Raw genomic sequence first — 23,902 nt, 5'->3', positions numbered from 1 at the left:
CCTTTCCATTCGTGGCATTTTTATTCAAGTTGTCTCTCCCATTAATTCTCTCATCTAATTCTCCAATTTAGAATGAGAACTTTTTGAGGGAAGAATTCCAGGCTATTCTTCTCTATATTCCCATGAAAGGCACATAATAAGTAGTTATTTGGTGGAATGAATGAATATTGGTGTTTAGCTGCTGTAACAAACACACCTCAACATTTCAGTGGCTTAATGTAACAAAAGTCTATTTGTTGTTCACATACAAATCTATTTCTGCCTCACATAGTTGTCCATTGTGGATATTCCAGGTCAGTGGGAGGTTTCCAGGATGTGATGATTCAGGGACTTAGGCTCCTCCCACTTTGTGGCTCCGCCATCCCCTCTGCTTTGAGCTGGCATTTGGGAGAAAAGCGGGAGGAGTAGATTTCCGACATTTAAATGCCTTGGACTAGAAGTGACTCTCATCACTCACTTCTTTTGGGGAGTCACATGACCGAATAACCTATATGCAAGGAGGCTGGAAGGTGTAGTCCATGGTGGGGCAACAGCTGCCCGGCTATGCAACTCTATACCCTGGAAGAGGGAAAAGGACTTTTGGGTGGACAGTTAACTGCTTCTTTGCTGGGAGGCCACAGGTTTTATTGCTGAGGTTTTCATTGCCTTGCTCTTCGAGACTTTTTTTGCCCCTGTGTTTGATGAATGGTTGTTTTCATGGCTGCCAAGAGCTGTTGAGTAAGAGTATAACAGCAGACATTCATTTCCGTGCTGTGTTTGTCCAACAACTCACTGTGTCACAGCTGGAAAACTCATTACTCATGAGGGCTTCTTTCCCAGGTACAAGAACATAAAGATGTTATTTATTGAACACTTTTCAGAGCAATGGCAGTGAGTTATTAATCCAAAAATATACCCAGATATTAAGTTTAAATACTAGAGTAAACCCAAATATTAAAGAGAATCTAAAAATACATATCAGTCAAATGTTTCTTTCATTTATTCATTCATTTAAAAAAATTGAAACAGTTCCTGTAAGATAAAATTTCACGCAGAAATTCTCCGTTTTAAAGTGTACAATTCACTCTAATTAGTGAATTAGTATATTCACAAAGTTGTGCAACTATCGCCACTATCCAATTCCAGAACATTTCCATCGCCCGAAAAAGAAACGCTGTACCTATTAGTCACTCCCAATTCCTTCTTCCCGCCAGTCCTTGGCAGCCACTAATCAATCTACTTTCTGTCTGTATGGACTCGCCTGCTCTGGACATTTAGTGTAAGTGGAATCATACAATATGTGGTCTTTTGTGTCTACATAGCATAATGTTTTCAAGGTTCATCTATGTTGTAGCATGTATCAATACTTCATTCCTTTTAATGATAAATATTAATATTCCACTGAATGAATATATCACACTTTCTTTATCCATCATTCCTCCGTTTAAAATTTTTAAAAATTGTGGCAAAATACACATAACATAAAATTTACCATCTTAACCATTAAAAAAAAATAAGTTTATTTATTTAGGCTGCGTTGGGTCTTTGTTGCTGCACACAGGCTTTCTCTAGTTGCGGCGAGCAGAGGCTACTCTCCGTTGCGGTGCACTGGCTTCTCATTGCAGTGGCTTCTCTTGTGGAGCACGGGCTCTAGGTGCATGGGCTTCGGTAGTTGTGGCTCGTGGGCTCAGTAGCTGTGGCTTGCAGGCTCTAGAGCGCAGGCTCAGTAGTTGTGGCGCATGGGCTTCATTGTTCCACGGCATGTGGAATCTTCCTGGACCAGGGATCAAACCTGTGTCCCCTGCATTGGCAGGCAGATTCTTAACCACTGCACCACCAGGGAAGTCCCCATCTTAACCTCTTTTTTTTTTTAAACCCCACATTTGTTTTTATTTATTTATTTTTGGCTGTGTTGGGTCTTCGTTTCTGTGCGTGGGCTTTCTCTAGTTGTGGCAAGCGGGGGCCACTCTTCATCGCGGTGCGCGGGCCTCTCACTATCGCGGTCTCTCTTGTTGTGGAGCACAGGCTCCAGACGCGCAGGCTCAGTAGTTGTGGCTCATGGGCCTAGTTGCTCCGTGGCATGTGGGATCTTCCCAGACCAGGGCTCGAACCCGTGTCCCCTGCATTAGCAGGCAGATTCTCAACCACTGCGCCACCAGAGAAGCCCCCTTAACCATTTTTTAAATGGACAGTTCATTGGTATTAAATATGTTCACGCTGTTGGGCAACCATCTTCAGAACTCTTCTCATCTTGCAAAACTGAAAGTCTGTACTCATTAAATAATAAATCTCCATTCCCCCTCCCTCTAGCCCCTGACAACCACTATTCAATACTTTCTGTCTCTATGAATTTCACTGCTCTAGATACCTCATATAAGTGTAATCATACAGTATTTGTCTCTTTGTGACTGGCTGAGCTCTTCATTCAGCATCAATGTCCTCAAGGTTCATTCATGTTGTAGCATGTGTCAGAATTTCCTTATTTTTTAAGTAAAAATAGCCCATTGTGTATGTATACACCACATTTTGTTTATCCATTCATCCATTAATGGACACTTGGGTTGCTTCCACCTTTTGTGATTAAAACTGCTGTGAACATGGGTATACAAATATCTCTTCGAGACTCTGCTTTCAGTTCTTTTGGGTATATGCCCAGAAGTGGCATTGCTGGATCATATGGTGATTCTGTTTAACTTTTTTAGGAACTGCCATATTGTTTTCCATAGAGTCTGCACCATTTACGTTCCCACCAACAGCACACAAGGTTCTTGTTTCTCCACATCCTCACCAACACTTGTTATTTTTTGTTTTACTCATTTATTTTAAAACAAGCATTCATTGAGCACCTACTATCCCAGGGCTGTGCTATATACTTGGCAGAAACTGGGACTGGCAAGATGTTAAGTCACAGTCCCCCTGCTCTCAGGAATTCAGGACACAATGAGGGAAATAGTCACGTTCAAGAGAAAGATTGAAATGCAAGGTGAGGGACTTCCCTGGCGGTCCAGTGGTTAAGACTCCGAGTGTCCACTGCAGGGGGGCGTAGGTTTGACGCCTGGTCGGGGAACTAAGATCCTGCATGCTGCACGGCCAAAAAAAAGAAAGAAAGAAAGAAAAAAGAAATGCAAGGTGATAGGTGCTTAATAGAGATGAAAGAGTTCTGTGTAAACACAGAGGAGGAAGTGAGGAATTATTTGGGGAAGTCTTTACAAAGAACCTGATATTCAAGCTGGATGTTAAAAGGTGAGCAGGGGGAGATGAGGTGGAAGGAAAGGTAATCTAAGCCGACAGAGCAGCACATAGCAGCCAGCCTCCAAGATGGCCTCCAGGATGGCCCCGATAATTCTCACCTCCTGGTAGTTATGCTGTTGTATAATCTTCCCACTATGCATTGGAATGTTGACTAGTTCGCACCCGTAAAACCAACAGGATACTGTGAAAGTGACAGTGTGTGACTTTTGAGGATATGGCATAGAAGACCTTGTAGCTTCCTGCTTTGCTCCCTCTTGGATCTCCTGCTCTGGGGGAAGTCAGCCTCCATGTCACGAGGACACTCGTGATGCCTTCTGAAGAGTCCCAGGTGGAGAGGAACTGAAACCCCTTGCCAGCCTGTCAGCACAAGAGCCAGCACCAACCGGTCTGCTATGTGAGGAAGCCAATCCTCCAGCCCCATCAAGCCTTCAGATGACAGCAGCCCTGGCCAGCATCTGAGTACAACCTCACAAAAGCCCCTGGGCCAAAACCACCCACCAAGCTGCTTGCAGTTTCCTGCAAAACCCACCCAAAAGCCAAATAATACATATTTATTATTGTTTTAAGCCACTTAGTTTTTTGGTTTTTTGCGGTTTTGATAAGCCAGTAAGTTTTGAAATAATTGTTACACAGCAAGAGGTAACTAATGCAGCTAGAAGCATGAGAAGATCTGGTGTATGCAAGAAACGGTGGCATGAGAGACCATCGCCAGAAACCCCAAGTTTAGAGAGGCTTCTGAACAAGTCTGTGTAAGAGTGGGTGAGAGCGCCATCTGGTGGAGAAAGCTGTGCTTAGACATTCCCTTCTCTTCCTGCTCATATTTTTCCAGCTTGTTCTACCTAACATTTCTTGCTAATATTTCTCCAAGAGCCCCAGTGAAATTCAATTATATGGACCATATACACCCTTGCTTATAGATTCAAAGACTAACCTCTGAAAAATGTCATGTTAAGGTATTAATTATCCTCTTTTTCTATTTTATTTTCTCCTTTAGTCTCTCCCACCTATCAGCTATCCAGGGGAAAACATCAGTGGCACCAGGATTTGAGGCAAGAAGTGAAGACTCAGAATGCTGGAGAAGGGAAAGAAGGAACCAGGAGAACTTGATTATGAAAAATCAGAGTCAGTTCCCAGAAAGCAGACTCCAGTTGACCAGTCTCTAGTTACCAGGGGAAGTCTTTGTTCATTGATGGGCCATGACTGTTGTCCTTTTCTGGTCTTTAGAGCCTTTTTGTATTCTCCAGTGTTTTCCTCAAATAATGTCTAGGAGTTCTGGAATAATATCTCTCAATTCTATAGCTGCCAGGAGAGAGAACCAATAAAACTACTAGCTACAGTCAGCCTGAGGCCAATGGTCCAGGCAGACCTAAGAAGGAGGGATTTCAAAGAAAGTGAAATCTACCTTTGGAGTAAATTACTGAAGGTGGAATTACAGGTAATTATAATGAAGAAAAAACATTCTTCTTTCTCTGCTTCTCCTAGCCTCATCTTAAAGGAGAGGCAGAGTCCATCAGACAAGCCTGGCCCAGCCAAAAAGCCAGGCCCATTCCTCTAAAAAGCAAGGGGATTTCTGAATATAGTTTAGTGGTGAGTGGCTGATTTGTATCTGTCTACCATCTGGCTGTTTGGAGGGGGAAGTGATTACTTCTGGCTGGGGCAATCAGGGAAGGAGTGTAGACATTTGACTCCTGCCCAGATGAATGGGTTGGATTTGGACCCAAGCACAAGTGGGAGAAGGGCATTCCTCCCGGAGCTCACAGCACAAGCAATGTGTAAGGAGACCAGAATGCAAGGGGCACTTGAAGGTAACAATGGAGGAGTTCAGTTGGCTGAAGTTAAGAGGCTCCTGTAGGGAAGTAGCAGGGGATGAGGCCAGTAAATGCAGACTAAGGTGGTGATGGTATGGTTGGGGGAACCAGGGTCAGATGACACAGAGGTTAAAATCCCAGCTCACAGTTGCATACTAGCTGAGAGACACCGAAGTTCCTTGACAAATCTCAGATTCCTCATCTGTTGAAATGGCGATAACCCTAATAGCGTTGTTGGAGGAGGACTAGCTAAGATAATGCCTACAGAGAGCTTAGTCCAGTGCCTGGCGCCTGGTAAGCCCTCCGTAAATAAATGTTAGTGTTATTATTATTAATGCAAAGGCATCCGATGCCTGCTTTAAGGGCGATTAACCGGGCAACACAGTGAGAAGTGGGTTGAATTGGGAAGAGCTTGCCCAGGACCCTGTACACAGTAGCTACTCAGGAAACGCTGAACGGAATTGCATTCTCTGCTAGGCATCGGGCAAGCAGGGATATGGTTTCTGCCTTTTGTAAGCTCACGGTCCCCAGGGGGTGAGGTAAGTGCCAAATTTGGTGGGGGGAGGATGCAGACGTAAATTCTTCAGATTAGCTTCTCTCCAACTGTTCCCTGCCGGAATCCAAAACGACGCGGGGACAGCGAGGGGTGGGGTTCCCTAAACTCCCAGGGTTTAGCGAACCGCCGTCGGGTAGGACTACAGCTGAGCCCAGGATCCTGGCTGAGGAAGAAAAGGCGCGCAGGCGTAGTGCGGACGAGGGCGCTCACCTGTCCTAGAGCGGGCGGAGCTAAACCCGGGAGTCGGGCGGGAGGCGGGGCGGGAGCGATGACGTCAAGGGCACGCCGACGCCGAGCTATCGCGTCCCGGAAGCGGCGGCGGGGGAGGCGGCGGAGGTTCTCAGTACTGCGACTTCAGAGAGGCCTTGGGAAGAGGCGCGTCGTGGTGGGGCGGGCCTGAGGAAACACGCTAGGGTCCAGTGGCCCTATCAGTGCCTCCTGGCCGTCCCCGCATCTTCCCCACCGTCGCAGCGACCGCTTAGGTGAGGTGCCACCCCCACCCCACTCTGGTGTGTCCGCCGACTGTGCGGAGTTGGGCGCCAGAACGCCGCGGGGGCCGCCACCTGCTGGCCCAGCGACCTTGGGTGTGGTCTTATGTGCTTTGGGTCTCAGGGCCCCGTCCGGCTCCCTGGGCTGCAGGGGTGATGGACCGGCCTCTGCCGGCGCAGACCTGCTTCACCCTTTCCTGGGCTCTTACCTCGCGCCCGCCTTGGGTCCTTTCGTCCTAGCTCCTCCTGAGGGGGTCTCGGGTTCCTGGTGGCCCCTTTGTTACCCTCCCCTTCAAACACCCTCCTCCCCCCGTCGTCCCAGATCGCAGCCCCTTGCCTGGAACTGGCTTTTGTTGCTGTGGGCCAAGGGTCTACCTCCTTGTTTACTGCTTAGCGTTTGGGTCGGACTTTGAAATTAGGAGAGACGGTGAGAGTTCTGTGGCTATCCCCATCAGAGAAGAGAAAAGGGAATGGGGTTTTATGGAAGGTGATGACTGCCCCGTAGGGTTCAAGGGGAAAAAGGGGCGGGTAATGGGCAGAGATGGTTCAGGAGATTGTTGGGAACGGAAGGGAGAGGGAAAGCTTAGAGCATGCAGCAGGGCGGAAGAAAGCTCTGGGGTCCTGGAGGGTGGGCAATTAATTCACTCACTCAGCGAGCATTTATTACATTGCCATTGTGTGCGGAAACAGTGGTGAAAGGAAGACGTAGTCTTTGACCTGCTGGAACTCAAAGTTAAGAGGGGCAGACTGGCAAGAAAGAAGGGAGTTTTGCTTTGGTGTGATAAATGCTGTTAGGGTACTGAGTACATGATCCTTTGGGAGCATTGGGGAGGATCTCCCAGTCCAGACTGGAGTTGTTGGCAAAGACTTCTCAGAGCAAGGGAGTGGTGTTTAAGCCGATACCTGACTGATGAGTAGAAATTAAGTAAGTAAAGAGTGGGAGAAAAATATTTCAGGACATCGTTTCACTTGAGACCCCAGGCTGCCTCTCACCAGCAACCATGTGTGCTTGGTCTTTATGGTTTATACTCTTGATGGGTCTGTGGGGAAAAGAACATTAGATGGAGAGTCAGAAGAGCAGGATTTTATACAGTTGACCCTTGAACAACGCAGGGGTTAGGAGCGCTGACCCTCTGTGAAGTCAAACATTGGAGTATGACTTACAGTATGCCCTCCCTCCACGCGGTTCCTCCGTATCCGCCGTTGGGCATCCGAGGATTCAACCGACTGCAGATGGTGTAGAACTGTAGTATTTACTGTTGGAAAAAATCTGCATATAAGTGGAACCGTGAAGTTCAAACCCATGTTGTTCAAGGGTCAGCTCTGTCTGGGTCATTCACTTCACCTTGCTGAATGTGTCTTCCTCTGTGAAATAGGCTTTCCACCTGTAGCCCTGCCTACCTCATAGGTTTATTATGGCACCACATGAAATAATGCAAGTAAAAGTGTGTTGGGCATTGGAAGTGCAATGCAAATGTCAGGAATTCTTATGGTTACAGGATGCAGACCTCAGAGCGAGAGGGGTGTGGGCCAGAGGTGAGCCCCAGCATGGTCCCCGAGGCTCCCCTGGAGTCTCCAACTGCTCCTGCCAAGTCCCCGGCGTTTGATCTTTTCAACTTGGTTCTGTCCTACAAGAGGCTGGAGATCTACCTGGAACCTCTGAAGGATGCAGGTGATGGTGTCCGGTATTTGCTCAGGTACAGATTTTATTTAGGGTTGCTCTAACCTGCTGGGCCTTCTGCCTTCCTGCTTTGTAGTTGCGCTGGCCACTCAGGCAGTGGCTGGGTTATCCTTTCTGCGCTGGTGAGGAGCAGTTCTGGGAGGTCCTTTGGGCCTCTGGGCTTATTCTAGACCCTGTGTCTCAGGCCCAACCCAGGAGAGGCAGGCACTGGGAACCATCTGGCCTTTCACCAGGGTTTCTTCTTTGTGGCTGAATAAGCTCATACCTCAGGACTGCTAGCTAGCCTTGACCATTGGGCCTTTTATATCCAGAGCAGGCTTTTTTCCCCTTCTCTCCCAACATTAGCATAATTCATATTAAAACTAGGATGCAAATAACTATGAATAAACAGACACTATTTTCACTAATCCTTTAGGATTATGGCTCTCAAAAGTTTTTGTTCCTGTTCTGCTTTGATTTTCATCCTTGGTAATTTTCTTTTTTCTCCTTTCAGCTCACTTTATTTCTTATGCTAAAGTATTTAAAATTATAGATACATACCACTCTGCTCCCTAAACACATTATTTAGTTTGTCTCTAAATAATAATGACTCTTGTTAAAAAAATAAGGTAACATCATACCTAACACAATTAACAATGATTCCTTGATGTCACCCTATACCCAGTTCATATTCAGATTTTCTCAGTTGTGCCAAGAATGTCATTTACCATTGTTTTGGTCAAATCAGGCTCCGATCCAGCACCACGCATTCTGTGTGGTTATGTCTCTTAGGTCTTTCTGAATTAAATGGTCTCTTTCACTAAATGGTCTCTTTCACGACACTGACTTGCTGGAGAATTTCCTACCTAGTTTTGTCTGGTTGCCGCTTCTTCCTGGTGCAGACTGGAAGTTAAATTTAAAGGTTGGATTAGATTTGAGTAAAAAAAAAATTTTTTTGTTTATTTTTTGTGCAAAGGTTATGTGTTCCTAATACTGCATTGTAATGGAAGTCACATAAAACCAGCTTGTCCTAAAGAGCAGATGTTCTTCATCTACAGCCTGTGGGTGGGGCTCTCGGGGTCAGTGAATCTCCTGAACCTGCATGTAAAGTTGTGTGGGCACACATGTGTGTATTTCTAGGGAGAAGCTTCTAGTTTTTGTCAGATTCTTTTAAAGGCCTTCAACCGTCTCAGATGCCTGAGAGACGCAGGTAGGAGACAAGGGCGGGTCGGGTTGGGTTAACCTCTCAGGGTGCTCTGGAGTATTTTTTCTTACCTCATTCTGGAAATAGTGGGAGGTTTATTTTTATTTTTTTTTTATTTTTTGGGAGGTTTATTTTTAACTCTGACCAATGCCCTGAGTTTTTCTTGTTCACCCCAGAACCCCTTTAATTTATGGCATTATCCCTAGAGATGAGCTGGTCAGTGTTCCAGAGCAATGTTCTCTACTTTTAGATGACTATACTGTTGGTGTAAGGAGTAGGGAGATGGTGTAAGGAGGGGCTCGCTTTGTAATCCCACCATGACCAACTAGCTGAAATGAATTGTGGTCTTCCTTAGGGGAGTGTGTGGGCTCTGGAAAGCACGGGGCTGTGCTCTCTGGCGTTTTCTACTGTGTGTGTGTGTACACGCGCGCGCATGCACCTGTGCATGCAAACATGTGTGTATGTATATACGTGTGTATGTATGTATGTGTGTTTTGCCTTTTCGTGGCAAAGCACAAAAGTTAAATATATCCTGCCCTTCTCCTTTTCCAGCACTGGTCTCTTAGTGCTTCTTGGCGCTAATGTATTAGGATTTTTTCATTTAATGAAATTAGAAATCTGAGGATGTGGTGGGATTGACTAAGCTGGATGGAGGAGGAGCCTCGGGACTCAGAAGCCCCCAGGAGCTTATGGTCTCCGAGCCGCTGGGAGATGGAGCGCTGGTCTGTGAAAGTGGCTGTCAGATTAGTTTGTGTGTTTGGTTGTTCTTTTCTTAGTAAAGAGGATTTGACTTTGCAGAGGGATCTAATCTTGAGCTTCTATGAGGTCTGAAGCCTGGAGCTACAGTAGATTTTTAAAAGACTTCTCTCTTCTGGGATCAGCTACTCCGGTAGGTGGGTCTCCATGACCAAAGTGTCAGTAAAGACAGATAGAATGGGAGAGGCTGGGAATTCCCTCGCGGTCCAGTGGTTAGGACTCTGCACTTCTACTGTAGGAGGCACAGGTTCGATCCCTGGTTGGGGAACTAAGATCCCACATGCCACGTGGCATGGCCAAAAAATAAACAAACAGATCTTTAAAAAAAAAGAGAGAGAGAGAGGCGCTTTAAAATGAAAGCTATCTCAGTGGCTGTGTGCTATTTTTATTTCTGAGATGGGATTGGCCTTACACCTGACTTAATTTGCTTACCCTGGTAGCAGCCACTAGATGGGTCTGAGGCCTAATTAGGGTGGTGTAGTTGGAGTGTATGGAATTTTAAGACAAAGGCAGAGAGAGGTCATTTCACTCCCTTACTCATAACTCTTGTTTAAAAAAAAAGCACCCCATAAATTAGTTAACCTCATTTAGTAACTGTGAAATATCCCAGTTAGAGCAAAAGAAAATGCATTGAAGTTCTGAATACATTGCAACTTACCTGTTGATTTTTCTATTTGACTCTCTCCTCTGAGGGCCCACCTTATATCCACTGACACTGCTCTTTAGAATATAGGTGTCAGTGGCTTCGTGATTACGTCTGTGCTCCCTTTACCCTGTTAAATGTCCTTTATCAAGGACTAAGCCAGCACCGTTGCTCGTCCTCAGCAACCTGTCTCTGATTTTCTTTCCTCCGTCTTTGGGGGCTTCTGCTTGGCATTTGGTGGTGGTGGGAGCTGGGTCTGTGTTTGCTTCTAAAAGTTCCAGTTCACTTTGGGTGTGTTTGCTGAGGGAATGCCAACCCTGGTTTTGTCTTCATTTTTTATATGTTGAAATGAAACCTTTATTATTTTCTTTCCTTTGGAATTAATGTATGTTTAAAACAAACTCTCAAAATCACAGAAATAAGAGAACGTCGCAAATAAGGTCAAAGAAATCCTTTACATTTTGTTCTCTCAGTTTCCACATTAGATGAGTCTTGTGCAGGAAGCATGTGTTCTTACAAAACTGTAAAAAAAAGAATACGTTACATATCAGCTCTCAGTAAATACAAAGAATAAAGGAAAACTCTTAAAGAAGAATGTCATCGGAACCTCTTAAAGAGAATAGAGCCTTACAAAACACAGGTTAAACAGGGTTATAACATTAACAGATAATTTCATAAATGCTTCCTCCTCCTGGGAAAAGGTTCTACAGGTCTTCTGGTTCTGAGAGGATGCCCTTTCTCACCCCAGGGCCTAAGGTGTGGCCTCAGCTCCTCTCCCGGTCGCCTGTCCAAGTGAGAGACCCACTTTTCATTTCTCCCTGATCCTCCGAGCTCCAGGGCCTCCTCTTCCTCCTGGTTTTGAAGACCCGCCTGTGTGCCCGTCTCCCCTTCCTGGCTGGAGGGGCAGCTGTCTTCAGTGACCAGGACTCTCTGTGTTGTAGGTGGCAGACACCATTGTGTTCCTTGCTGACCTGCCTGGGCCTCAACATCTTGTTCCTCACCTTGAATGAGGGTAAGAACCAGGGGCCAGGGGTTTTTTGTGAATGAATGTGGGGAGGAATTCTGAGAAGCGGCCCATGTGAGGGAGCCGCCTGTGTCGCCATGGAGTTGGCCTCCCTCTGTGTCTGCTCAATATCAGAACACAGGCTCCTGAGAGACCCACCCTGGGCTAGAATCCTGGCCGGGCCACTGGTGTGACCTTGGAAGTTCTTTAACCTGTCCATTAAGGCCTAATTTTCCTCATCTCTGAAGGGAGGATAGTAACAGTGCTTTCCTCAGAGGGTCGTTGTGAGGAATGAGGTAATCTATGTATAACACTTAACACAGTTCCTGACACAGAATAAGCAGTCAGTACATTATAGCTGTTATTATTATTTCCTTCTGGACTGAATGCTGATGTATTAACCTTTTCCCATTTTGGTTTCTGGGGTCATTTGGGGACATGACATGGGGTGAAGGTACTAGGAAGGTGAGCTGATCAGGGATTTTTGCCACATCTGTTGATTTTCTCTGGCTCAGCAAGTGAGCCTGGCCGGGGCTGCTGGGCAGTCACCAGTGGTGAGGGGTCTGTGGCATGAAGCCTTTGAGGTTGATGTGTGGACGGGTGGGTAGCTGGTGGGGTCCTGGATAGTGCTGTCTCCTGGGGACCTTTTATGACAAGGTATGCTGGGACCCAGCCCTTTTATTCGGAACTGGCAGATGGCTGCAGAAAAAGCCAAACCCCTCAAGGGAAATGAGTGAAGGGCCTGGGGCAGAACGTTCTGAGGAGCTGAGTCCTTTCTTCATGCGTTTGTTCTATTGAATTCACATTTCTCTAGTGTCTCCTTTGCCTCCTGTGGTTTCAATGGGTTGAAAATAAACCCGTTTCACATAAAACCTCATCTTCTATGTCTTAGTAGGACTCTTCTTTGTCTGATTGAAACTCAGATATCCTTCCCAGGCTGTTAGATTTTTCTAAATATATTTCCAAAGTAAATCAGTTCAGATGACAGATGTTTAACAAGCATTTACTCAGTGCCCAGTGCTCTGTTAGCTTGCTTTGGAGGGTACCATGTTAACATGGAAGAAGTTCCTTCTTTGGATTTTCTTTTAGCCTCACCATTGCTCGATCCACAGTGGTCTGTGGTATCCTAAACTCCAAAGGAAGGCTTCCAATCTGCCCTAGTGGCCCAAAGATCAGACTGTCAGTCATCGGGAGCTCCCAGCGGCCAGACTCCAGGCACGAGCCACCTGCTGTGTGCTGTGTGCTAGTGTAGTGATTTTTAATATTTTAAAAAAAGGGTCTGGGGCTACAGCAGTGACCAGATGGGGGAAAGTCCCAGCTCTTAGGAGCCTACATTCACAGAGGAGCCAACGACTGTATGTGTAATCTGCCATGCGGTGATAAGTTCTATGAGGAAAACTAAAGCTGGGTTAAGGGGCTGGAGGCCGTGGGGGGGGCGGGGGTTCTGTTTCATACTGGGTGGTTGGGGGAGGTCTTTTGGGCAGAGACCTGGAGCAGGTGAGGGAGCGAGCACTTGGACATGTGGGTGGGCGGAGGCTCCTGGTCCTGCTCTCTGCTTATCTGCAGTGTTTTTGCTCCCATAGGTGCATGGTACTCAGTGGGTGCCCTGATGATTTCAGTGCCCGCCCTGCTGGGCTACCTTCAGGAAGTCTGCCGGGCACGGCTGCCCGAGTCTGAGCTGATGCGGAGGAAGTATCATAGCGTGAGGCAGGAGGACCTTCAGAGAGTTCGCCTGTCTCGCCCTGAGGCCGTAGCTGAGGTGAAGAGCTTGTGAGTATGGAAGGGGCCAGGGAGGTGAGGGGCCGTGACAGTACCAGCTGCCACCACACTGAGTGCTTGCTGGGCACCAGACATTGTAGTGGGCAAACCGTGGATGTTATTTCATCTTTTTTTTTTTTTTTTTTGCGGCACATGGGCCTCTCACTGTTGTGGCCTCTCCCGTTGTGGAGCACAGGCTCCAGACACACAGGCTCAGCCGCCATGGCTCACGGGCCTAGCAGCTCCGTGGCATGTGGGATCCTCCTGGACTGGGGCATGCACCTGTGTCCCCTGCATTGGCAGGCGGACTCTCAACCACTGCGCCACCAGGGAAGCCCCTCCTTTCATCTTTTTAACAGTTCTGGGAGGTAGCTACTATGATTGTCCTCCATTTATGGATGAGGAAAAAGGCAATTGACCAAGCTGGGATGGGAATCCAGATCTAGCTGATTTCACAGTTTAGGGTCTTGACTGAACGCGCGCGCGCACACACACACACACACACGCACACACACACACACGAGCCACTGCCTGGGTTCAAATCTCAGTTCTGCCATTTAATCGCTGTGACATTGGGCAAGTTACTCACGTTCCTCATCTGTTAAATGGGATAATTATAGGCTTACCTCATAGGCGGTTGTGACAATTGAATGAGTGTCTGGTGCCCAGGAAGTCATCATCACTGTGCTGTGGAGGAACTTCTCTAAATGTGACAGAGCTGGTACTTCTGAGGAAGCACCTTAAGACTGTTGGATAACATTAACCGTAACAACTTCAGTGGCTCTCTTCAAATACAGCGGGGGTTCTCATCCCTCCCTGGGCAGCAAGGGCCTCTGTGGAGCTCCAAAGGAAACTTATAAACCAGTGGAGGGCTGGGCCCCACCCCAGAAATCCTGAGTCAGTTATCTGGAGTGGGGCCTGGGTATCTGCAGTTTTTCAGAAAACCTTTTCACTTTGAAATGATTTTAAACTTACAGAAGATTTCCAAGAATAGTACAAAGAACTCCCACATGCCCTTTACCCGGATAGAACAATTATTAACATTTTGCCACGTTGGCTTCATCTGTCTCTCTACACTAAGACATTATTTTTTTTCTTTCTGAACGATTTGAAAGTAAGTTACAAACATCTTGCCTATTTACCCCAAATACTTCAGCATGCATTTTCTAAGAACAAGGATATTCTCTTCTATTTCCAAAGTCCTGTAATCAAAATTAGGAAACTTAACATTGATAACAGTAGCATTAGTACTATTATCTAATAATTGTTCATGATCAAATTTTGCCATTTGTATTAATAAGGTCTTTTATATAAATTTCTCCTGATCTAGGCTCCAGTCCAGACTCGTGCATGACATTTAGTTTTTATGTCTCTTTAGTCTCCTATGAACTGGAATAGTTCCTTGGTCTTTGTTTCTCATGACTTGACATTTTAAAATAGAACATGTTTATTATTTTGTAGAATTTCTCTGCATTTGTGGTAGTTTGGTTCCTCATGATTAGATTCAGGTTCTGCATTTTTGGCAGGAATGTGACAAGCGACATTGTCATTGTATCATATCAAGAGGTACATGATGTCGCTGTCTGTTATGGGAGATACTAACTTTGGTCACCTTGGTGCAGGTTTCTCCACTGTAAAGTGACCATTCATTTTACCCTCTGGAGTTAGTAATCTGAGGGGGGATACTTTGAGACTTTGTAAATATCTTGTTCCTCATCAAATATACACCCACTACATCGAAATCCATTGATAGGTCTTACTTTCATCAATTTATTACTATAATGGTTGCAAAGGTGATTTTCTAATTGTCATTATTACCTGACATTCTATAAGAAAGAGCTTTTCCTTATTATCAATATGAACGTAGGAATTTTAAATTTTATTCAATGGGTTATAATTTATTATTGTCATTGTTAATTTTGATCTCAGTCCTAGATTTGTCAATGGAGCTCTTTTGAACTGGCCCCTGTGTTCTTTCAATGTGTCCCCATCATTTTTGAGTGCTTCCTTATTCTGTGGTACAACAGAATGTTCACATTCCTCTTGCACATTCCCTGCCCTGTTCTAGAATCAGCCATTTCTCCGAAGAGCGCTTCAGAAACCAAGATCTGGGTTCTCATTTCACAAGCATGTGCTCTTTGCTTTTGGGGGGCATCCATTTAAAAAAACTCTTCATGTCAGTCTACCTTACCTCCCAGGTGGAGACACATTGCTCTACATCCTGCCATTTATCCTCACAGCTCCAGTGCATCTGGGAGGTGGGTACCCTGCTCCTCCTATTATAGAGGAAAACTGCATCCTTGGAAAAGTTAAGTAGCCAGCCCAACATCAACATCTAGGAAGAGACCAAAGCAGGAACCTTGGCAAGGGTTCAAAAAAGGGGGCTGAAGTGTACGAAGTTTCCCCACACTCTCTGATCCCTCTGGGTGAGGCAGGGCGTATAGCTTGCACAAGCCCCCTATGTGGTGTCTGCAGCTTGATCCAGCTGGAGGCCTTCCTGAGCCGCCTGTGCTACACTTGTGAAGCCGTCTACCGCGTGCTGCACTGGGAGAACCCCACCGTGTCCTCACAGTGAGTGCCCGTCCCGCTCCCACCACCGCTGCCCTGGGGACCCCAGGCAAAGCCAGCTGCCTCGAGAGGGCTCCTGTTGCCCTAGCTCAGGGGAGAAGAGCCCACTAGGCTCTTGTGTGCAGACCTGTACGTAGGCTTGTGGGCTTGAATGCGCTGCTTTTGTTCAGACACCTTCTTTTAGGTGTGGTCATAATATTTTAATAATAGAAAAATAACTCACCATGGAATCTCCCACCCTGATATAGCGGCCAGTCTCATGTTTGGATTGCCTTGTAGAGTTTGTCACATGCAAATGCTCTCTATAGCTCATAGTGTATGTGAGAACCCTTTTTTTTTCACTTATTGTTATCGTATAACTGGTTTTCCATGTTGCTACATAGCTTTTGGAATTACTTGTAATACAACATTAATATAGATGGTGATTATACTGTAATTTATGGAACCATTCTGTGATATGTTTAGTCAGTTTCTACTTTTTATTACTAACCCTGTAGTGCACATTTTTATGGGTATAGCTTTAATCTTTCGAAATTTTTTTTTTCTTGGAATACTAGGATGGAACTATTGAATCAAATGAAATGAATGTTTTTGTTTTTTTGTTTTTTTTTTTTTTTTTTTTTTTTTTTTTTTTGCGGTATGCGGGCCTCTCACTGTTGTGGCCTCTCCCGTGGTGGAACACAGGCTCTGGACGCGCAGGCCCAGTGGCCATGGCTCACGGGCCCAGCCGCTCTGCGGCATGTGGGATCTTCCCAGACCGGGGCATGAACCCGTGTCCCCTGCATCGGCAGGCGGACTCCCAACCACTGCGCCACCAGGGAAGCCCGAAATGAATGTTTTTAAGGCTCTTTGTATATGAATAATAATGACAACTAATACTTGTTTAGCCTTCCCCTGGTGCCAGGCACTGTGCTCAGGGCTTTCCATGGTACTGTCTCACTCTTGGTAGTAGCCCTATGAGGAAGGTGCTATTTCAGTCCTCATTTTTTTGGGCCGCACCACTGCACGTGGGGGATCTTAGTTTCCCAACCAGAAATCGAACCCACGCCTCCTGCGTTTGAAGCACGTATTCTCAACCACTGGACCGCCAGGGAAGACTTAGTCCTCATTTTACATGTGAAGGAAGTAACACTCAGAGAGCCAAGGGACTTGCATAAGGTCACACAGCAAGAAGTGGCAGAGCGGGATTCAGATCCACGTCTGTCTTATTCTAGACTTCAGAGTCTAGATCCTGAGGAGAGAGGTGTGTTGGACCAGTTTAGGCGGCCCCGCCCGTGTCAGTTGTGACCTGTTGGTGGTTGTAAATCCTTCCTCCTCCCTTTACTTTCCAGTTGTTTGCTTAGCAGATCTTGTCAGCTTATTAACTGTTCCCATAGCTGTTTGTTGCCCAGACCCCCATGTGGGTGTGCCCTAAACCAGTTTCCTTCTGATCTTACGAATTTCTGATCCTGTGGTTCCTCTCTGTTGATCCAGGTTCTATGGGGCTCTTCTGGGCACGGTTTGCATACTGTATCTGCTGCCGCTGTGCTGGGTCCTTGCCCTTTTAAACAGCACACTCTTTCTGGGAAATGTGGAGTTCTTCCGAGGTAAGCCCTGGAGAGCCTGACAGAGATGGGACCCGGCTCTGAGGGCTGGTTAGATTCCCCTTTATCTCTACGGCTGATCATCTGTTTGCTGTGCCTTCCACAAGGGGGCAGCACCACACTAGGGTCCTCCCTTGGAGAGTGGTGGGCTCTGCCTCTCAGATGTTCAGTGGGATACAGGGGAGGCTGCTACTAGGGGTCCCTTTCCCTTCCCCAGACAGATGAATCACTGCTCACATGATATGGTGGCTTCTGGGAGATGAGGGAGGGATGTTTTCCCAGTGTTGCCATCCACCTCCCAGGATGCAGCCCCCCCAGGAATTGCTGCCTCATCTCTGTGATCCCAGAGTACCTGTCTGCCGTCTGGCTTCTAAAGCACCGAAACAGTCTGGAGAGGCCTTGAGCCGTAGAAGCCTGGGCCTGTACATGTATTGGGGTGATTGCTATACTTGTTTTCCTCCCTGTGGTTGGAAATTAATTATAGAAGCCATGATTTATCAGGCACTTACTACATTTAATCTCTCTTTAACAATCTCATGGGGTAGGTATTGGTACATCTGTCTTGTTTGTGAGGCTTGGGTTAGGTGACTTGTTCAGAGTTAGGAGGGCGACTGTTTCCTGCTGCCGAGAGGGGGTGCTGGAGGAGGCGGCCAGCTGGCTGCAGTAGTGGGTACCCCCAGAGCACTGCTCATTCCATCCTGATTCTGCCTCCCACCCTGTTCTCCTTGCTCTGGGTAGTGGTGTCTGAGTATAGGGCATCTCTGCAGCGGCGGATGAACCCCAAGCAGGAAGAGAGTGCCTTTGAGAGCCCGCCACCGTCGGATGCCGGGGGGAAGGGCGCTCTGCCGGACTGCACACCTGCACCTGCGCCCACGCCCACAGAGGTGAGTGCCCCTAACCACCCGGGCAGAGCCTGCTGCGGCCGGGCTGCCCAGCCTCTCTATTACCAGCTTGTTCATACCAAATAACTCCTGGGCTGGCCTCTGTAGTTCCTGCTCCCTCCCAGGCCCATCTCCTCTGAAGTGCTTAATGGTAATGACTATAGTTAACTAGTAACAAGAGCTACGCTGTGCTTTATCGAGTGTTTACTCTGCTGTTCCAAGTACTTTATAGACGTTAACCCCAGGAGGTGTAGGTTATTTCTGAGAATGAGATTATTCTCCTTTGTAGAAGAGAAGGCTGAGGCACAGAGTGGTTGTCCAGGGGCAGTGGGCCCACGTCTCAGATCCATGCCCTGTGGTTCTAGAGCCTGTGCTCTCAACCACAGTGCTCTCCAGCCACTGTGCGTCCTTTTGTGGCCTTGGTCCCATCTCCCTGTCCTGCTAGGTTACAGACTGCTCTCTTTCCCCTGACTTCTTCCTTTCTGGCAGTTGTGCCATTTCCTCTGAGGCGTGAACCGTTGTTTTTCTTTTCTTTTTTTAAAAAATTAATTAATTTTTTGGTTGTGTTGGGTCTTCGTTGCTGTGCGCAGGCTTTCTCTAGTTGTGGCGAGCAACTCTCTGTTGTGGTGCGCGGGCTTCTCATTGCGGTGGCTTCTCTTTCTTGCAAAGCACAGGCTCCAGGCATGCGGGCTGCAGGAGTTGTGGCACGCAGGCTCAGTAGTTATGGTGCATGGGCTCTAGAGTGCAGGCTCAGCAGTTGTGGCACATGGGCTCAGTTGCTCTGCGGCATGTGGGATCTTCCCGGACCAGGGCTTGAACCCGTGTTCCCTGAATTGGCAGGCGGATTCCTAACCACTGTCCCACCAGGGAAGTCCTTCTTTTTTTTTTTTTAAATAATTTTTTTTATTTTTAAATTTTTGGCTGTGTTGGGTCTTCGTTGCTGTGCGCAGGCTTTCTCTACTTGCGGTGAGCGGGGGCTACTCTTCGTTGCGGGGCGCAGGCTTCTCATTGCGGTAGCTTCTCGTTGCAGAGCATGGGCTCTAGGCGCGCAGGCTCAGTAGTTGTGGCTCGCGGGCTCTAGAGCGCAGGCTCAGTAGTTGCAGCCCTGCATTGGCAGGTGGATTCTTAACCAGTATGCCATCAGGGGAGTCCCTTGAACCATTGTTTTGAGAAATCTGGATGCTGGCTCCGGGGAGGTGGCCTCTACCTTTGGGGCAGGGCTGCCATCTCTCTGACTGTAATAGAGTCTCTCTCCCCAGGACCTCACGCCAGGCAGTGTGGAGGAGGCTGAGGAGGCCGAGCCTGACGAGGAGTTTAAAGATGCAATTGAGGTGGGTGGCCTTCCCCGGCACCCTCAGCTGACCAGGTCAGAAGTTGGGTGGTCCTGGAGCCATGTAGCTTCTCACATTCCAAGTCTGGGTCTTTAAAGTTTTCTTATGTCCAAGTGAGAAGCTGAAACTTGCTCTGAGCTAAAACTCACTGGTTCAAAGGGTGCCACTGAACCTCCACCCATCCTTTTGCTGACCTAGGCATCTGTCCTGGGTGCCCAGGGCAGGGATGGCTCTGGAAGACTCTGGAAAATGCACTGCTGGGGGAGGTGGGTCATTTACTGCCTTGGCTGGAGACTGTGGGCTTGGTGCCTTAGATGTGGGGAAGGCAGATGTGGAGGAGGGCACTGCTGGGGTCTCTGCCTGCTCTTCTGAAGGATGAGGTCTGTAAGATGTCCCTTTGACGGGTGAGGATGGGACATTGGAGAAAGCAGTTGCATGGCCAAGTGCTAAGTCAGAGAGTTAGACAGTCTTCCTGGTTTTAGGACAGTGGTTCACACTCATAGTTTGCAGAAGTGTTTTATTTGGCATGAGAAGCTTTAAAATAATTTTTTGAGCCAATATTTAAAAATGGAGAGATGGCGGTGGAAACTCTAGGTTTTCAGTTTTTCTAAAATTTCAGAAGCTCTGGGAGCCCTGAGTCTGTAGCAGTCAATGTAGCCGAGGAGTGACTGTCTCCTTTAGAGAAGTCACATAGTCCTCACCACTTCCTGTTGTCCCCGGTCACCGAGTCCTAGTGGCAGTTGCCATTTATTGTCACGTTTGCACTATGGCGTTTCTTTTTTTTTAAATATATATTTTTAAATTTTATTTTATTTATTCTTTTTTTTTTTTTTTTTGGTTGTATTGGGTCCTCGCCGCTGTGCGTGGGCCCTCTCCAGCCGAGGCAAGTGGGGACCGTTCCTCACCGCGGTGCATGGACCTCTCACTGCGGTGCACGGACCTCTCACTGTGGTGGCCTCTCCCGTTGCGGAGCATGGCCTCTAGGTGCACGGCCCCCAGCAGTTGCGGCACGTGGGCTCAGTAGTTGTGTCTCATGGGTTCCAGAGCGCAGGCTCAGTAGTTGTGGTGCACGGGCTCAGTTGCTCCGCGGCACGTGGGATCCTCCCAGACCAGGGCTCGAACCCGTGTCCCCTGCGTTGGCAGGCGGACTCCCAACCACTGTGACACCAGGGAAGCCCTATGGCTTTTCTTATAGTAGGAAATCACTTCTCTTTATGTCTCTTTGTAAAGTGGGGGATACAAGAAATGGAGGTTTTGTGAGTTTTCACCAGGCCTATGATTTACACCCAGCCCGCTTAACTATTATATTAGCCTCGTCCATGTGGGCATTTACATTTTCAACTGCTAAGATTTCTCTAAGACTTGAAGCGGCTGTGGACTCTGAGTCTTGGTGGTGGTGGTAGGGAATATATATAGCAGGGGCTTTCAAGCAGGTTTGTTCATGACCTAGAGTAAGGAACACATTTTACATCTTGACCCAGTTCACACTTATGTCTGTGAAATATGAAAAACTTAAATAAAACGAGTTTCCTGAAAAATACATTGTAAGGGATATTTTCTTTCCTGTTCAATTCTGTTCTATTAAGATAACGACCAAATTAATTTCACCCAGTTTGAAAAACAGTAATACACAGCTTCCCCCAAGCTTATTTGATGTTGGGGTCCTTTTACAGGGGCCTCTGTTAACGTCACCCTTTGGGACGTGCTCAGACAGACTCAGCATAGCACTTACATGCTTCCTTTCCTTTGGGGGCCCCCCTCCCAGCAGCTTCCTTCTTGCTATCTTCTCTCTGTTTTCTCTCCTTCTCCCCTGCACCTTGGGAGGCAGGAGACCCACTTGGTGGTGCTGGTAAGTAGCTGCCTTGGTGAGGTGGGCAGGGGCTGGCGGGATGCGGGGGAAGGGTGGCCGAGCCGGTGGTTGCCACGCCTTTCGGGGTCCGCCATGCACACAGATCCCGGAGCCCTGCCACAAGGTGGGCAGAACTGGAAGCAGCTTTTCCCACAGGAGGATGACGAGGGGGCCCCGTGCCCGGCAGAGGATGAGCTGGCCCTGCAGGACAACGGGTTCCTGAGCAAGAACGAGGTGCTGCGCAACAAGGTGTCGAGGCTCACGGAGAGGCTCCGCAAGCGGTACCCGACCAACAACTTCGGTACGGCCCAGGGGAGGGCTGGCTGGGGGGCGCCCCGGCCGTGGGGCCAGAGGTGCTGGGTTACGAGGAGAGCAAGGAGTAAAGCTGTGTCCATAGGACCCTGGGGAGGTAGCACATGCACAGAGGGACTGAGAGGGAGGGAACGTGGGTTCCTTCTTGTGTCTCTGTCCTTATTAAATCTTGAGGGAAGATGAGGAATTCAGTTCCAGAAGCGCCACTCTGGGACTGCAGAGAGGTGTGGTCCTTGAGGCAGGCAGAGCTGTGGTGGGCAGTGGAGCATAATGGCAGGGAACTGAGTGTGGAGTCGGTTTTTCCTTCTTAGTTTGAATCCCTCCTTCTGGCTCTGGATCTGGACTTTGCACTCTGCTCCCAGCCAAGGAGTCTGGGCTGGGCTGGTGCCCTGAGTGTCCCCATTTAGAAGAGTCAGGAGAAGACGAGAGTTGCAAGGCCTGGGCTGGGTCAAAGCTGAGCTGCTGCCTCTGTTTCTCAGGGAGCTGTACGGGCTGCTCGGCCACCTTCTCAGTGCTGAAGAAGAGGGTAAGTCTTCTCGAGGGTGTGTTTGCTGGGGACTTGGGACGAGATGTAGGGGAGTAGCTCGAGGTCACAGATGAAGTCTGACTGCTTGGGCCACATTGGGCCTGAGGTCTGGTCTGAGGTTTGCTCAAATGAGTGGGTCTCCGGAGCCCTGCCCTGTGCCCATGCCTTCACCAGCCTTCTCTTGGGATGTCCCATCTGGTCTCAGTCCTGCCCTGCTCGGGCACCTCCCCACTCCCATAGTTGTCCCAGGTTCTCTGGCTGGGGCCAGCTGGTGGAAAGGAGCTCCAGGTGCCCGGGGGCAGGCGATCCAAGACTGACCCTGGCTCTTGTCTGCAGCGGAACTGCAGTAACTGTGGAAACAGCTTCTGCTCTCGGTGCTGCTCCTTCAAGGTTCCCAGGTCCTCCATGGGGGCCACAGGTGAGTGGTGCAGGCTGGGGGTCCGGGCAGCGGGAGGGCGCGCCTGCCTCCCGCCTCCTCTGGGGGCTGCTGTGTGTGGGCAGGGAGCCAGGGGTCAGTGAGAGGTCCAGGGAACTCGGGATCTCCTCCATCTCCCTTTAACGAAGGAAAAACGAAAACATTTGATGCGCGGACAGGAGTATATATATATATAAAACGCACCTGAATCGTGAAGCGCAGTAAGGACTACCTCCCACCGCTCAGTAAAGTTAGAAAGTAGAGCACAAGCAGCACCACCAAGGCTCCCAGCGCCAGGCCCGCCTCCTCCAGGCAGACCACCTCCTGAATTTCATTCTTTCTCATGGCCTTGGTAATGCTTTTAACTAAAAAAAAAAATTTCTTTTCCTTCTATAAAAGCTATACCTACTCATTGTAAACAAAACAAAAAGCCAAAGAAAGGAAAACATTCCTAATCTCTCCCAGAGAGAACTGTTAGGCGTGGACCCTTCCCGGTCATTAATGCCGTCACACACGGGATAAATACATATGCATGTTCTAAAAAAAAATGGGAGCATGTATTACATACTGCTTTGCACTATGTTACAATGTTAAATGGAGTGTCCTTTTTTCATTCTTCTGGTCATGCTAGTAACATACTCTTATTCTAGAAGATTTGGGAATTACAGAAGAAGAAGGAAGAGAAAAATAATCTTGTAATCTTACCACCCAGAGATAATAACCACTGTTAAAACATTCTGGAAAATTTTCTTCTGGTATTTTATTTAAAAAACATTTTTAAAGGTATTCTTTTGGTGCTAAAATAATTTCTAATGCATAGAACATCTGGGTGAGGCCTGCTGTTGGTATGGTCACCCCCAAAGTCCCCAGTTCCTGTGGAAAGAGAATTCTCTGAGGGCAGGCTGGTGAGCTGGGACAGCGAGCTTGTAGGCTGGACGATGGGTGGTCTGTGTGGGGCTTCGGGGAGTGGGGAGGAGGTTCTGGTGTTTGGGGTCATGAGCCAGAGGGCACGAGGAAGCATCTCACCAAGTTCTTCCTCCTTTTCAGCCCCTGAAGCCCAGAGAGAGACTGTGTTTGTGTGTGCCTCGTGTAACCAGACTTTGAGCAAGTGAGAAGAGGGCCCAGGGTCCAAGCGGGCGCCTATCCCTGGGGCCAGCAGTAGACCCCGCTCTCCCCACCCTTAGCCCCATGTGGCATGTGCTGGGCAAATGTGGCCTGAGTGCTAGGTAGGCTTCCCCTTCCTGCCCTCGCTGACTCCAGCCGGGTTCTGGAGCTGTTCTCCACTCCTACGGATGGCCAGTAGTGGTTGCTCTCAAACAAGGACTGGAGT

General features: G+C 48.0%; 1 protein-coding gene across 21 annotated transcripts; it reads left to right on the top strand.

Annotated features, from left to right (window-relative positions):
- Positions 1-7,583: 7,583 nt before the first annotated feature.
- ZFYVE27 (zinc finger FYVE-type containing 27) lies at positions 7,584-23,684 on the top strand. 21 transcript variants are annotated; one of them, XM_065894947.1, is made up of 12 exons: positions 7,584-7,780; positions 11,288-11,358; positions 12,969-13,119; positions 15,583-15,678; positions 17,149-17,261; positions 17,997-18,142; positions 19,384-19,470; positions 21,299-21,319; positions 21,476-21,620; positions 22,111-22,157; positions 22,494-22,575; positions 23,620-23,684. In XM_065894947.1, the coding sequence occupies exons 1-12, from the start codon at positions 7,584-7,586 to the stop codon at positions 23,682-23,684; spliced, it is 1,221 nt and encodes a 406-aa protein (XP_065751019.1). The 21 variants fall into 21 exon arrangements, with proteins under 21 accessions (XP_065751019.1, XP_065751016.1, XP_065751014.1 ...); XM_065894944.1 differs by having other exon boundaries at positions 12,933-13,119; positions 19,399-19,470; positions 21,479-21,620; XM_065894942.1 differs by having other exon boundaries at positions 12,933-13,119; positions 19,399-19,470.
- Positions 23,685-23,902: the final 218 nt, after the last annotated feature.

This window comes from Phocoena phocoena, chromosome 16, assembly GCF_963924675.1.
Source record: "Phocoena phocoena chromosome 16, mPhoPho1.1, whole genome shotgun sequence".
NCBI lineage: Eukaryota > Metazoa > Chordata > Mammalia > Artiodactyla > Phocoenidae > Phocoena > Phocoena phocoena.
Note: the sequence above shows the minus strand (reverse complement) of the source record. Positions and strands in the feature narration are given on the sequence as shown.